This window comes from Fukomys damarensis, unplaced genomic scaffold (assembly GCF_012274545.1).
Source record: "Fukomys damarensis isolate Sample0158 unplaced genomic scaffold, DMR_v1.0_HiC HiC_scaffold_16, whole genome shotgun sequence".
Classification (NCBI taxonomy): domain Eukaryota; kingdom Metazoa; phylum Chordata; class Mammalia; order Rodentia; family Bathyergidae; genus Fukomys; species Fukomys damarensis.
In genome coordinates, this window is record NW_022900928.1 from 43,772,421 (window position 1) to 43,788,428 (window position 16,008).

A 16,008-nucleotide genomic window follows, 5' to 3' on the forward strand; every position below is an offset into this window, starting at 1 on the left:
TACCCTGAGAAACTGCATGGATTTGGCTCAGGAGTGAGGGGAAATGTAAGAGGAAGTCAGTGAGACAAGAAGAAGAAATGTGCCTGCCAGTGAACTCTGTGAATGTGCCAGATTACATATCGATGGTGTGCCTACTTTGCAGAGTGAATTGCATTAATGGAAAATATGAACAATTTTGAGTCTTCTAGAATGATTCATTCTCCCTTACATTAATAGTTGAAGAACAGGCAAAAGACTAAGACCATCTCTTGCCAGAACACTTCCATTTTGACCTGAGTGTGTGTGTGTGTGTGTGTGTGTGGGCACGCGAGCATGTGTGTTTCCCCTGCACTTGGCATTCTAATTATGGTTGACATTTGCTATAATAATGTAAGCTTTCTGTCCACATTGGAAATTCATGAACTGAGCATTTCATGAGGGATGTGGCGCTATGGTCCCTGTGCCGTGCTCTCATGAGGCAGAAGCTAGAACGTTTATTTTTCCAAAGCATGGAAAAACAAGTGTTTGTTTTTCCTTTCCAAAGGAAGTACATGGCTGGCCCAGGACCATGGAGCACCATTCACTTTGAGAGCATAACTCCGTAGGAAGGAGGAGCAAAGTATGTACCTGAGAGGAACATTCACAAAAGTCATCACTGAGGGTGGTTAGAAAGAGACTTCTCTGACCAAACCACTTTAAGTCAACCTATCCAATGGTTTTCCTGCCTCTTGTGACTCATTCTACCCTTTTCTGGGGGCCATGTAAAGAGAAAGATGTAGAGGTGAAAGAAGCCGATGGAAAAGTGTTGAGGAGATTCTGGACCTTGATGGAAAAGCCTGTCAGGTTCCCTGGGTTTATGGTTTCCTGTGTCTTTGTGGGACAGAGTCTGAGGAAGTGCTACTTGAGCCACCATGTAAGAATCAAAGGTGCTGACTTGTCTGTACCTGGAGCTCCGGACACTGCGCTTCAGAATTAATGGTCAAACCAAATTTCAGTTCCCTGTCATAGTGTTTAATTTTTAATCTCCCATTCTTACCCTTCACAAAATATATGTGTGTGTGTGTGTGTGTGTGTGTGTCTGAAACTTCAATTAGCACCTTTGTTCCAGACTTCAAAAGCAAAGCAAGCAAACAAAAAAGTGTATCTAGAAGAAAAGGTAAATTCTGAAGCAGCCACTGCTTCAGCATCTGCGTGAGAACAAGGAGGTGGAACAGTGTGTGGAATCAGGAAAAAATTGGTTCTGTCTATGCTACAATGGAAACATGCAAATATCTTGCCACTTTTCCCCCAGCTAAGATCACATCTCAGCTCCCCTATGGATCAGACCTCGGGGATGTCCCCAGTTGCTCCTAAAGGACACATCTTCTAGTAACCACACTGGCCAAGAGCTCGCATCAGTGTACGACAAGCCCTAGATGATTGGCCTTTGACCTTGGGCAAGTCTTTGGCCTCTCTCTGCTTTAGTTTCTTTATCGGTAATGCTACAGTGAAAATAACTTGCTTTGTCAACCTCAAAGGTTTAGTATGAGACTTGCCCAAGAGTGAATTGGAAAGCTCTCTGGACTCAAAAGGCTGTATTTTTACCCACTAGATTAAGATCATGATTGTCCTAGCGTGGGACTGAGTGTGTGGCTCTTCCCTACTAATCTCAAACCCTCCCAAGCAAAAGTGGTGCTTAATAAGAACGTTAAATAGTAATAGTCATAATGTCGCTATTAACATCTACTTTTTTAGCTTCTCTTCCAAGCCAGGCATTGTGCCAAGTGGTTTAGATTCATTATTTCCACTCACACAGCAACCCTGCAAGTTAGCATATTTTTTTATTGTATTTAATATAAGAAGAAACTATGAAAAGTTAAATAGCTTGCCCTGAGACATAATCTAGTTAGTGACAGGGCTTCAGACATTATAGAAAGGACCTCAGAAGGTTTGATAAACAGATAGCCAGCTGCTACTGACACTGTAGTCCAAAACAGTGGTTGTCAAAAAGTGGTCCCTGGACCAACAATTCGATTGTCACCTGGAGACTGGTTGGAAAAGGAAATTCTGAATGAGAGACTCAGATTAGTGATTCTCAGAAGTTAGTAAGCATCAGAGTGATAGGAAGGACTTACTTGTTAAAACACAGGTTACTGAACCCCTCCCTGTTTCTGACTCAGCAGGCCTGGGAGAGGACCTGACCATTTGCATCTGACACTAATCCCTAGGCAGTGTTAAAGCTGCTGTTCCTAGAACCCCATTTTAAGAACTCCTTGCTTAGGAATTCTTAATGTTTTTGTATGACAAACATCTTAACAGTTGGTGACACCTACAGATCATTCCTCAGAATGTTTTACAACTCATGAAACAAAATACAAAATGTTTCAAATTAAATTTGCCCATTTGCTAAGGTTATTGTATAGGAACATGAATTTCTTCATTAATAGCATTACCAAGCTGAATGGGTCAAATAACTTCCATACTTAGAAATAGTGACAAGTAGAGGTATGTGCATCACCCACACAATAAAATTAAAATATCCATGATTTCTATTGGTGACAAAAATCACATGTGCTGCTCATATCATGTTATTAACACCACGTGGATAAATGAATGTGGTACCAAATTCAATTACAGGTTAATGAAAACAAAGTTGTCAATTATTGTTCCCTGTTGTAGGTGTCTCTAACATGACCCTCAGCCTTCTCATACTAATTCCCCTCCTTTAAGTGTGGGCTGGAATTATTCACTTACAATGCACAAAATATGGAAATGTTGGGTCATTAAAAAGACTGTAACATCTTTCCTGGGCATACATTCTGTATTTTTCTGCCTAGGCCGCTATAATAAGACATCATAGTTTAGGTGGTTTAAATAACAAAAATCAGTTTTCTCACAGTTCTGGAGGCCAAAAGTCTAAATTCAGTGTGCAAGCATGTGATAGGTTTTAGTGATGACCCTTTTCCTGGGTAGCAGACAACTACCATCTTGCCATATGCTCACCTGGTCTTTCCTAGGTTTACGTAGGTGGAGAGAGAGAAAATAATTTCTTTTCTTCTTAGAAATCTCTCACCCTGTCACACTGGAACCCATCCTAGTGAGCTCATTTAACCTTAATTACCTCCCAAATCTTTATTGCCAAATACAATCTCATTGAAGATTAGGGATTTAATATATAAATTTTAAGGAAGCACAGTTAAATCAATGGCAATTTTTCTTACTCTCTTAGATCAGTCACCCCAGAAGAGGACTGCTGCAGTGTTGTAAGGCAGCCCTGTGAAAGGCCCATGTGGTGAGGCATAAAGACATGCAAACAAGTACATGAGTGAACTTGAAAGTGGAACTGTCTGATAGGTTGCCTCCAACTTCACCAGAAACCTTAAGACAGAGGCATCTACTAAGCTGTATCTGAGTTATGACCCAGAGAAACTATTAAATGATAAATATTTGGTTCTTTATTCTGCTAAGTTCTAGGACAATTTGGCATGCACCAATAGTGAAATAATACACTAATACAATTTCCTGGGCATCTTGAATCATATATACATACCTTTAAGGGTCCCCTACCTTGGTAATTATCTTTCCACAGACTCTACCTTCTGAAGAATGTAGAATTTCCTGGATATCAGTGGCAATCAGAACAGGGCTGCCTTCAGAGAGAGGAGCTACTTTGACATGGTAACACATGGGTGATGGCAGGATGGTTGTTGGCTACTCATTGCTTCTGTTCTTATGGATTTGCGAACTCTCCCTGGGGTATAAGGCCCACTTCCTGTAAAAACTGTAGTCTCACTTGATCATAGGATGTCACTACTATAAAGGTTCTGAAACAAATTCCAGTCAAAATTATTCTTTTTCTAAGGAGTAAAGTGAGGCTTACAGACAAAGAGACTTATGCAAGATGACTTAATGGCAGAGCTGGATCTAAAAGAAGCATTTTATCACCTCAAGACAATACTTATTTCTGTATGCCTGACTTTTCTACTGAAAAATATTTCAAGACAGAGTCAGTTCCGCATGCAGCCTACTTCCTCTGATGTATCATATAGCCAATGTTTTTCCTAATGCTTTAGAAAGGGTTACCTCTAAGCTCAGCAATTTAATTTTTTTTTTTTTTTGCTTCCCCAAAGCTCTGTAATTCTCTGAAGTGTTAAATCTCTGAAGGTGGCTGAGGGACTATGAAAATGTCAGTAAAATTAAATAATGCTCCCAGAAGACTAAGAGATATGAGTCATTCTCTGGAGGACATTGTGGTCAAAATCCTTTGTCTGCTGTAGATATCAAGAATTACAATTCTACATTTGAAACTTTTCTCCAGAGAGCTCAAAGGACCAACCCATGTAAGAGAATATAGATCTTCCCACCTTCAGATGGAGAAACAGGTTCAAAAAGGTTAAGTGGCTCCTCCCAAGGCAGCTGTTTAATGGACACTGGATGATGGACAGCAAAGGGCTCTGGGGCCCCATTAACCCCTCCCCGAATTTTTTACCTTCCACCAGTGCTGGGACTCCTTCTGTGTCCATATAACTGGGCAACAGGCCCATGACACCCTCCATTTCTGTTACATTGGTTTGTCACTTTAGAAAGTGTTGTCATACAGTGGCTTTGAGATGAGACCTGATTAAGTATTCCATACTTTACCAGTTGTCTGAATTTAAATAATTTCCCCAACCCCTCGGAACATCCACTTCCACTCTTAATACTGGTTGTTAGTCCTGGATGGGTATCAGAATCCCCTGAGTGCTTTAAAAACTATAAACAGGGTAAATAAGTAAATAAGCAGGCAAAGGCTCCATCTCTAAAATCTGATTCAGGAAATCTGAGACAGACTAAAACCTTACTCAACCTAGGAATTTTTGCTTTTTACGCATATAAATTAATGTTACTATCATACTTTTAAAAATCCAATGGATCCTAAACAACTGTCAACCATAATAGTAATTCCTTCCAGAAAGAAGGATCTCAGGAAGTTTTGGCAAAGAACCCTGATTTCTAACAGCGGTGCTTTCTCCTGAGTTCCCTTGTTCATGTGCCATCTCATCTGTGGATGAGGCCACAGTTTGGTAACAGACCTCAGAACTACGAAGTTGGATTGTTTCTGGTGCAACACAGCAATGTAGAAATTGATTTCAAAGAGGCCAAGTGTGGCCTCTCTGTGCAGAAATTCCAAGGGCACCAAGTTTTAACTGAGTGCCTCTACAGGTCATGCCAAGGCTCAGTGGCTTGTGTTTATCAGCTTTGCCACGGCATACACACTCTCACTTCAGCTTGTTGGGCCTCCCTGACGAACATGATTATGTTGTCCGTCATCTTCTGAAGAGTTCTTTTAATAACTTCTCACATATTACAAAATAGTTCCTACCCGCACACCCTGTCCAACTTGGACCTTCTGAGCTTCTTTCTCTCCTGCTAATTTACTCCTTGATTTAGGCCCCTCGTTCTGCTTTATTCTAGCTATAATTGGTTATAATGGTGCTGTTAACTTGCAATTGGCTTTGAAGATAGCCAATTTCAGCTCCAATCATTCTAAACTTATGATTTAGAAATATGGAACGCTTTACTCTCCTGGGGGTGTACTTTGTAGTATTCATAACTTCATGTGTGTTTCCATCACTTGAAATGCCCTTTCTTTGTCACTTTTCAACTTTAGTGTTCCCGACAATATTTATCTTCTATTCATAACTCAATTCAGTGGTTTGCTCCTCTGGGAAATTTCCATTGACCTCCCCTCTCCAATAACCACATCTCTGCAGGTTTTCCTTCTGAAAAATGGGACATATGTGGGGTGAGGCATGCTGGAATATACTTCTTTGCATCCCCAAAGCATTCCATGCACTCTTAACTATTTATTGGATGAATGAATGAATGAATTGATCCAATAATAGTCACATGTGGTGGCCCATGTAGAATAGAAAACATTTTTTTTTTTTTTTGGTACCGGGGAAGGAACTCAGGATCTTGCACTTATGAGGCAGGCGATGGAATCACTGAGATAAATCCTCAGCCCTAGAAAACCTTTTAAGAAAGATGTTTGAGTAGCAGCCCAGCACAGACATCCTATACACTAATAAACATGGAGTTTTGAGTACCTGGTTGATGAATTAATTTCCTTGCACTTAACTATCTAAGGCCTAGAATAGTGCTAAACTATAGATAGTTGGAAGAGTTTGTACCCAGATGAGCTATAACATTATAGGTGTCACAGAAGACAGACTTTCCCAAGCAAAGGGGCCAGCGTTATGGGTGTACAGCCTGGGCAGAGGAACTGAGCCCATTGCTTAGAAGGCTCATCTCATTCTTGATTTAATACTCTGCTTGTTGCTGTGTGTGTGTGTGTGTGTGTGTGTGTGTGCGCGCGCGCGCGTGTGTGTGTTTTCAAGTAGCCTCGTATTTTTATTTTTCACGGAGCCACAGTCATGTTGTCAGTCCTAGCAGGAAAGCTACTGCCAACACAGCTGGCAATTCCTCAGGGAATGTTTGGTGCAGTCTTTTGAGTCTCCCTGACTCTGTAACTGCTGTTGGTTTCTGTCTTGTTTGACTTCTTAAAAGATGAAAAAGCTACTGACCTCAGGAGTTGCTATTCTATCCAGAGAATATGGCAGCTTTAGTCGCCATCAAGTGAAAAACTTTTAAATGATACTTAAAATAGAGGTAATCAGAGAGTCTATTTAAATGTATAGTGATTGCTAACTCAAAAAATATTGTTAATGACATGGACCTCCTCATAGCAACTTTCTGTTTTATTTCATATCATCCAAATGCACAATTAAAAGACAAGTAAAAGAACAGTCAGTTTGACTATTGCAGTATTCTGTTTTCTTTCCACAGAGGATAAGAGAAAAGTTTTAGTGTACCCATTATCTTTGATTATTTAATTTTAGCTGTGAGATGTTCCTAAACATGGTGGTACACACCTGTAATCCCAGCACTCAGGAGGCTGAGGCAGGATGGCCATGAGTTCAAGGGCAGCCTGAACTACATAGTAAGTTCAAGGCCATCCTTAACTACACAGTGAGACCCTATCTCAAAAAAAAGAGTTCCTTAAAATAATTTTTTAATAAGACCCTTGACAAAAGTAATTTTAAAATAATGTTAACATGTTTATAAAGAGGGACTAAATGAAGAATGGAAATTCCCAAGAAAAAAATCCATGTAATATGTAAGTATATTATTCTACATTTATTTCAAATGGCATATATATTGAGAACTAAAGTGGTCTAGAAAAAATAACTTGAAAACTTGACTTCTCTCCAAAACTGATATTCAGTTGGGATTAAAAGTCAGCGGAGATTTGGGTGACCCCTGCAGCCATAGCCATATAGCCATAAAATGGCCATAGCAGTGGCTATTTTGAGTGGCTGGGGAAGGTCTGGATCCAGAGTTTCAGGACCTTTGCCATAGTAAAGTTGGTAAGAAAGGGATGCACTCTGAACCATGTAGTTTAAATAATTCCTCATTAAACTCTGGGGTTAGGGATGATGTCATGGCATACCATACCCCTAATTTAGCACCAACAGTGGTCAAACGAACAAGTGGCACTTGGCCAAACCTTATTAAATAGAAAGGTCATTGCTTGAGCATTGTGAGAGATTAGAAATCCTCCATTCTGAAAAGAAACAGTGTCTTTTAAGGATGAAGCTGTAGTAAAGGGATACAATGACATATTGAAGAACCTTTTGTTTATCATTTTTCTTTGAAGGATATTCCTTCAGTTTAAATAAAAGTATGACTTAGTCACCAAGTGTGGGTCATAAAGACCGTGCAAACTAGACATATATGTGGTATTTAAAGCACTGGTTAATAAAGGCAGGAGAAAATGCTTGTTCAAAAACAAATTATTAGATGGCCTGGGGAATGGAGGATCAGAGAAGTAACTGCAGTGACACAAAGGTCCTTAAAATATGACTGAAATGTTTTACGTCTTAGTGAGTGAAGTGGTTTCATAAGGGTAAATATTCGCTAGAACTTATGATCTGGACCTTTATTTCTTTCTTATTTACCTGCTCCATATAAATTCAAATCCCTTTATGAAAGGAGATTTGTAAGAATTTAGTACTGCTCACATATTTTTGTTGCCACCTACAGACCAGTTCCTGTGCAGGTGAGAGGACACAGAGGTGAATGGCACAGACAGGGCCCTTTAGAGAGAGAGTTAGAGCAGCTGCCAATATAAGATGTGAAAACAAATATAATTTAGCTCTTGTTAGCTCCTTAGGCTTAAGGAGAAGATCTTAGAAGAAAAAATACTTCTTACAATCTCAAAGCAAAGCTAAGTCATTCTGATATTGAGTTAGATCCTCAAGTATTTACCTAGCATCGAGGATTATTTCTTACTGTAGCATAAAACTTTATATAACTATAAACTATATGAGTGGATCCTGAACAATTAACTGAATGGTGTGAATCTGCTGTGTCAAGTTTCTTACCCAACAGATTCCAATAACTCATCATAATCCAGATTAATATGGACTTTTGCTTTGTTAATTCTGGCCCATTTAGTCTCAATTTAATGAGCAGTGGAATAGTGGGGGACATCCACTGGAAACACAAATGAAATGGGCTGTAGTTTTTGAGCTTGAAAATGCATCACAGTGGTGGAAGAAAATCTGTCATATCACCTTACCTGGCATCTCCCTTTCTAACAACGAAGACCCGCTGAAGATAAATGGCTTGCCCAAATATATGTGTGTAAGTTGTTCAGCTCAGGCATTCAAAGCAGGATCTCCTGCCTTTGAAGACTGGACCACAAAGCCTTCCTTTTAAACCTTGATGTTTATGTATAAGTAGTCCTATGTCTAAAAGTCCATCCTTCTATTTAGGCAAGTTGAAAGAAACTTAGTCTTCATTTAGAAACCTTCCAAAGAAGAAAACATAGATGCCTTGGCTATTCGTGCTGGGATTTCACAGCCTCTCCGACCAGAAATTTCCTTTTTTTTTTTGGTACCTGGGATTGAACTCAGGTCCTTGCACTTGCAAAGCAGGCCGCCGAACTGCTGTTCTAAATCCCCGGCCCTCCTACCAGAAATTTCTATGTGCTATTTTTCTCCCCCAGTTTCACTCTATGAAATGCCACTATCTATTACTTCCTTTGAGCAAACAGGGATCTTAATCATTTTCTTTTTACGTAATTTTAATTCCCTGAAGAGCTGCCTGCTCCATTTGCTACAGTTAATGTGCAAAAACTTCACTTATAATGAAAGTCAAACTTCTTTTGGTAGCCCAGAATTTCAGCATTTTAAGAAGCTAAATAGCTCTATCCTCTCTCATTAAATTAAACTCAAATCGGAGGAGAGAATTACATCCTTAAAAAACACAGATACAAAATGATGGATTAATGTTATACTTTCATATAACACATTGTGACATGCAATAGGAGCATTAGACTAATTAACAAGCAAGTCTTTTGCTAAGGTTCATCTTTTCTGCTGGTTATGTAGCAAAAGGATGGTAATTTGAAGGACTGCATCTATCAAACCTCTTTGAATAGAAGGTTTCCATTTTAGTGACATAATCTGCATTCATTTAACAAAAACAGCCCCGCAGGGGAAGACTCACCAGAAGTACTGCTGCTGAATTTGCACTTACATATCTGACTTTATTTCTAAAAATTATTGAAATCATCGCAATTGTGCCTGGATTGGAGTTTTAATATGTTCTAAATTTGTCTTGTATTTTCTTGAGAATTAGCAAATCATAAGTGATGTCATTTAGCAGGATTTTTGGTTTGGGTAGCCTCCCTTCCCTGCTGTCCTAATCTTGCTTTCATCTCAGTCCGACTGGTAACAGAAAGGTGAGGGGAACAATAAATCTAGTTTCTCCTTATGGGAAAACCCAAGATACTGTCAGAAGCAAAATGTATGGGAAGGTGGGGGTAGTGCGGGTCAGCAACTTGGAAGTGGGGATGGTTTTCTGCTGGGGTAAAGCAGAAAAACCCTGTCACCAAGTTTAAATTAACAGAATCTGCATGGAGGGAAGCTATGGTCTTTCTGTGGCTGATTAATGTCGGCCTTGTAAACTTGGCACTCCAACAACAGGGGTGCTCTGCTGAGTGGGGAGCTTGTAGAACAGGGCATCTCTTCCCTCAGGGATAGAGCCCTGCCAAGTGCTGTGAATAAGGCTGGAAGAAGAGAAAGCTGCATCCCAGGGACCTAGGAGATGTTTTTAATTAGACTTCAGCTATCTGTCCCAAACAAGCAGGCGTTAAACGCTCCTTCTTTGGGGGCCTTCTGCTGCAGAGCATGAAGGAATACAATCCAACTTCTGACCTCTCCTAACTCAACATTGTTTCAGAACATTGAGTCAGAAATCACTTACCTTATTAACTGATATTTGGACCTGAAGAAGTTAACTATTCAGGTGCAGACATCCTTAAACCCCCAAGCAGACTGAGCAAGGAACCTAAGGAGAACAGGACTTTTCTTGGTGTCCCTTAGCCTTCCCTAAAACTCCTGATGGCACCAGGGAAGTTCCTCAACCCTTGGTTTATGCATTGGTGAAATGGATTTTACAGTTATGAGAACACAGTCAGATCCTGTAGGCATTTCTTACTCCTCTGCCTGCTCTTCTTATTGGCAAGAAGCATCTACTGTGTTAGGGGATGGAATTCAAATCTGTAAGCAATATGTGCTATTTGCAAACCTATGTTGTGTATTTATGTCAATCAATGTATATTTCCACAAATGCACCTTCATGACTTTGAGCAGTGTCCTAAAACTGCCAAATCAGTCAAGGCATCTTGTAAGGCACGTACTCTTCTGACACCCAGGAAAGGCTATTATTTTTCTGGTACAAACTCAATCACCGCTACAATCCTCCATATATTCAGCCTAAGAATTTATGTCAGAGAATTTTATCTTGTGCTACTCCAAAAATAGCCAGAAAGCATTCCTAAAAGCTCTGCTATTCAGCAGCACAAGAAAAAGAAAACTCTTATTTTCAACCCTAGCACAAATAAAATCAGGGCTGATATTTGTATTTCACTGAGTGATTGTTCTGAAAGAGAAATAAAAGTAAATGATGAAACTTTGGGAAAAATGGACTCTCTGGAATGGAACCAAGAGCAAGATCTCCATGTCAACCTTTTGGTTAAAGCCACGAAATGCAACTTATGTCATCCCCTCCAGATACATGATTTTATTGGTTTTCTGGGAATTTAAACTTAAGGGAAATTGTATATTGAAGAAGGAAAATGTTTAACTCCTATTATTGGCAAATGTCTACCCTCTCGGTAAGGTATTATAATAGAAAAAACAAAATTAGTGCTCAGTTTATATCCAAGGGTTCCATAATTCACAAGAGGTATTTCCAGATAGTTGTCATAACTGCTGCCCTCTGACTCTGATGGCTGTCTTCATAAAGAACACTTACAGTCAGGATGATGTTACCATTTTTCTACCTACAAAACTGTTAACAGTTCCTTTCTTATAAATTTTAATGACTAAAGCAAATTTGAGGTTTCTAAACCATTTTGGAGTGCTGAGATCCTCCAGTAAAAGCAATCTTCAGGCCAGATGTTTATTCAGTAATTCAGTAACTTGTTGGTTGTTGATGGACATTTGCCGGTTGATATGTTTTATGTTAGATAAATAATATTTGGGTGACTAAGTACATTTCTTCAAATCATAGTGCTGGACACCTCCTTGGGACTAAAACTATGCGTTCTTTCTTGGAATCTCCAGGCTCACTGGCCCAGGGATTTCATTTTTTCCCTCTATACTCCATTATGACCTCATCAAGTCTTATGGCTTTGGTACTATCTGTAGTGATGCTCCTCAACTTTATAGCTGCATCTTGGCCTTGTTCTCTGAACTTCAGCCTTCTCTGCCTAACTTCCTGTTTGACACCTCCACTGAATATCAAATTCCCTTTGCAAACTTAGTCTTAATAGGGCTGCTGGTCTTTAATCCAAATCTAGTCCTTCTGCAGCACTCTTCACCTCTACTGGTGGTAACTTCCACTTCAAGATGCTTGGACTCAAGCCACAGAGTCCTCCTGAAACCCTTTCTTTCTCTAGTACCCCATATCCTGCCAGTTTCGCAGCTAGAAAACATTCCTTTGTCACTACTTCCAGTTTAGAATACCCCTTTAGATACCCTCACTTCTCACCACCTGTGTGCTCAGAGATCTGAAACCCAATCCCTTCTTACCATGCTGTATACCATCACCCATATTCAGGCCACTGTTGTCACATGCCCTTATTCCTGCAGGTTACTGACCCATCTCTCTGGTTCCTTTCAGTCTGCCAGTAACTGGAGGCATCCTCTTAATATCTAAGCCACATCCCAGGACTGTCCCCTCAAAGACCTCCATGGTTTTCACTTCACAATAATTACCCCACTAGAATATAAAAATGTCACCAAGAAATGTTGGGCTCTCATCCATTGCTAGAAGCTCTAGCATTTAGAATAGTGCCTGATAGATTCTAGATAAGTATTTGTGGAAGTAATTCATTAGTTAATTAATTTCTATTTCTACTTCTATGGTACATCTTTGCCCATGTATCTAATAGTATCTTTGCCCATGTATCTAATAGTATCTCAGAATTTTTCATAAGGATCTAGGGTAAGGTTATATATTAAGAATAACCAATTAACTCTGATATTTGTTGCCAATATTATTCCAATTTCTTTAGCTTTTAGTTTAATTGTATGTTTTTTATTTCTATGAAACTACAGATTTTTCTGTAATGACCATTTTTCTCTGCCAACAAAGTCAACAAAGTTGTAATGTTTTAGTGTAGAGCACCTGACCACATTGCTAGCCACTCACATTCTTGTGTTTTCCACAGGCATCAACAGGAAGGTGATGTACTCTCTGGCAGCCTCAGCCAATGGCTTCTTCTCCATTGATAGTACATCTGGCATCATAATCTTGGAGCAGCCACTCGACCGAGAACAGCAGTCTTCCTACAACATCAGTGTGCGAGCCACTGACCAGAGTCCTGGACAGTCCCTGTCCTCTGTTGCCACCATCACTATCACTGTCCTGGACATCAATGACAATCCACCTGTGTTTGAAAGGAGGGACTACCTGGTGACAGTGCCTGAGGACACCTCTCCTGGCACCCAAGTCCTAGCTGTTTTTGCCACCAGCAAAGATATTGGTACAAATGCTGAGATTACATATCTCATCCGGTCTGGAAACGAACAGGGAAAATTTAGGATCAATCCAGTGACAGGTGGGTAATAACAATCTACCTGCATTCAGGCTCCACTGTGTCCTGCCTCTCCTCCCACACTCAAGCTACTATCCTTGGTAGGCTCTTTTTCCTTATCCTCCTTCCCTCACAGAAGAAGCAACTATTCTGGTGGAAGAATCTGCATGCAGACCCAAAATACAACTGCTTCCTGCTAAATTTCAACCTTCTAGCTATGGGCTTACTTGGCAAATACTTGACTGTCAAGTTGATTTCCGGACTTGTACACAGATAAAGTGGTATTTCTATTCCAAGGACAAGCATTTGTTTGCATCTCTCTTTTTTCTATATTCCCCCCAACTTGGACTGTATTGCATGTGTTGGGAAATGCTCCTGGAAATGAGCCTCCATTTACCACTGTTCATACTTACACTACCACTCTTTGGTCATTGCCCAAGGTAGAACTTGACTGTGATCTGCATAGTGACCTCTAGGCTTTCTCAAGCAAGCACCCCAACTAAATTCATCTGTTGGTTGGAAATGGTGCTGTACCTGAACCCTGCTCACTGCTCCTAGTCACAATACCATCATTTCTCACTATACTCTTTTCAAACTCTGGGGGGATTGTGTGGCATCACCTAAGGAAGTTACTTAGATATCAAAACAAAAGAAAAGCTGTTGGTCTTTCTATTAATAAGCCATAAAGGCATTTTGGGTAAATAAAATCATTATTCAAGCCAGGTGTGGTGGTGCATGCCTGTAATCCCAGCACTCGGGAGGATGAGGCAGGAGGTTTGCTGTGAGTTTGAGACCAGTCTGGGCTATGTGGTGAGTTCCAGGTCAGTATGAACTAAATAGTGAGACCCTGTCTCAAAAAACCAAAAAGTAAAAAATAAAATAAAGTAAAATAAAAAATAAAATCATAATTCAGAAAAGAAGTTTGGCTATCCTTTGAAGAGTAAACATATTCATTATTTATTTTCCTACTGTTTGGATTTCTATTTAAAAGTCCTTTCATAAATAGTCTCATTTGTTTATTGATTCCATGATAAATAGGCAAGGTAGTTCTCATTTTGCACATAAGAAGAGTCATTCACATCTCCTCCCTTTGAACCTCTGTCCCTCATCTTTCAAGTAGTATGCACTTGCTAATCAAGGAGGCAAAGAAAATCCGTTCTCTTTGAGTAGTCAACACATACAAGTAAGAAGCTTTTATAATTAGCAGTATTTATTGAACACGGCAAATATGCTAGACCTCTATAAATTCTTTAGATGCTCCTCACATTTTCCAACTGGGAAAGACAAGTTCATAGATGTTAAATGATTTCCCCAGTGTCCACTGTTAGTACGTAGATTATTCAGGATTTGAACTCAGATCTTCTTGACTCTGGAGTGCCCACTCTAACCTTGATGTAATATAACACTACTAACTGTGGAGATGCAAAAAAATCAGGAGATACTATCCTCGCCCTCAGTTATAAGTAGGTAGAAGTATTGTTGGAGGAACTGCATTAGCAGCTTCTCCCAGCAGTGCATCTATTCATTAAGGTTGTTACTTCCAATTAAAATGTATGGGGTTTCCTTTATTTAAATATGTGTTAGCCTTTGCCTGTCTAGTTATGGCCATTGTATATAAACACCATGGGGAAACATTTAGGTACTGTTTAAATTTGGCACTGGATAACAAGGCTAGGATGCAAAATAAAACACAGGGAATGGTAAGTGCTAGGAAAAGTTAATTAGGGAAAGAAAGAGGCTCTTGTTATTCATATGATTTGTTCTCACCTGAAATGGTAGGATCCTATTGGCAGTCTTAGCAAGTACACAAGTCCTCTGTTTTGTTCATGGCTGTGACCTTCTCACTGTCCTACTGCTGAGAGAAAAGCAAATGCCCTTGAGAAGTGCTCTGCAGCATTACAGTGACCAGCTAGCTACCAGTCATATAACACAGGACTGGGCCACCTCACCAGAACGGGCTGGGAATAGCATTCACAGAGTTTTTCTTAGAGATGGCACCCAACCAGCTGCTTTTCCATGTTTTTCTTGCTTAATTTTAAGAACTCTGTGACATGGGACTATCATCTCTGTTCTGTAAGTGTGGGTACTGAACTCAAACTTAATATTTGACCACTGGGTTGTCTGATTCCCAGGTAGTTCCTTTTGCTTTATGTCACTTATAACTTAAGCTTCCAGAGACCTTTGCTCACTTTGAAGCATAGTAGTTTTATGCACCTGCATTATAATTTGGCAAACCTTCTTTTTGGCTAAGTAAATTAAGCTTAAGTCCACAGGTATTTATATGCTGACAGGGAGCAGGGTACAATCACATCCACACATCTCAACTCATTCTTAGTCTTCTTGAGTTAGGAAATCAGGAGAAAATTATTAGGGATGCTTGTCTCTATCCCTACTCCCTAGATGCAGGAGCAGAGATTTTCATGCTGTGTCAAAGACATTAAAAAACTGTCACAGAAACTTACAAGGATTTTTTGTTCTTCAGTATTGTATTTGATGTATAGCTGTGCTTTAACTGACAGCATTAATCAGGCTTCTAGAATTCTTCAAGGGAAGTATTAAGTAAAATCCTGAATATTTAAAATTCTTAGCTGACAGTGATACTGCAAATATTACAATTATGGAACCGATGACCAATGTTTTTCCCTTTAGACAAATCTAAACTTTTCCATTTTTGTTCAAAGGGGGCATTTCTGTCTCTGAAGCTCTGGACTATGAATTATGCAAAAGATTTTACTTGGTTGTGGAAGCTAAAGATGGGGGAACCCCAGCTCTCAGTGCTGCTGCCACTGTCAGCATCAACCTCACCGATGTGAATGACAACCCTCCTAAGTTCAACCAGGATGTCTACAGTGCTGTCATCAGTGAAGATGCCTTGGTGGGGGACTCTGTCATTTTGG

General features: G+C 39.8%; 1 protein-coding gene across 6 annotated transcripts in view; it reads left to right on the forward strand.

The window, feature by feature from the left end:
* The window catches only part of Fat3 (FAT atypical cadherin 3), a 516,493-nt gene that overhangs the window by 446,629 nt on the left and 53,856 nt on the right, over positions 1-16,008 (forward strand). For all 6 annotated transcript variants that reach the window (XM_010633703.2, XM_010633705.2, XM_010633704.2 and 3 more), the window contains 2 exons: positions 12,746-13,135; positions 15,793-16,007. In XM_010633703.2, coding sequence (XP_010632005.1) covers positions 12,746-13,135; positions 15,793-16,007 — 605 coding nt within the window. The remainder of the gene's footprint in view (positions 1-12,745; positions 13,136-15,792; position 16,008) is intronic.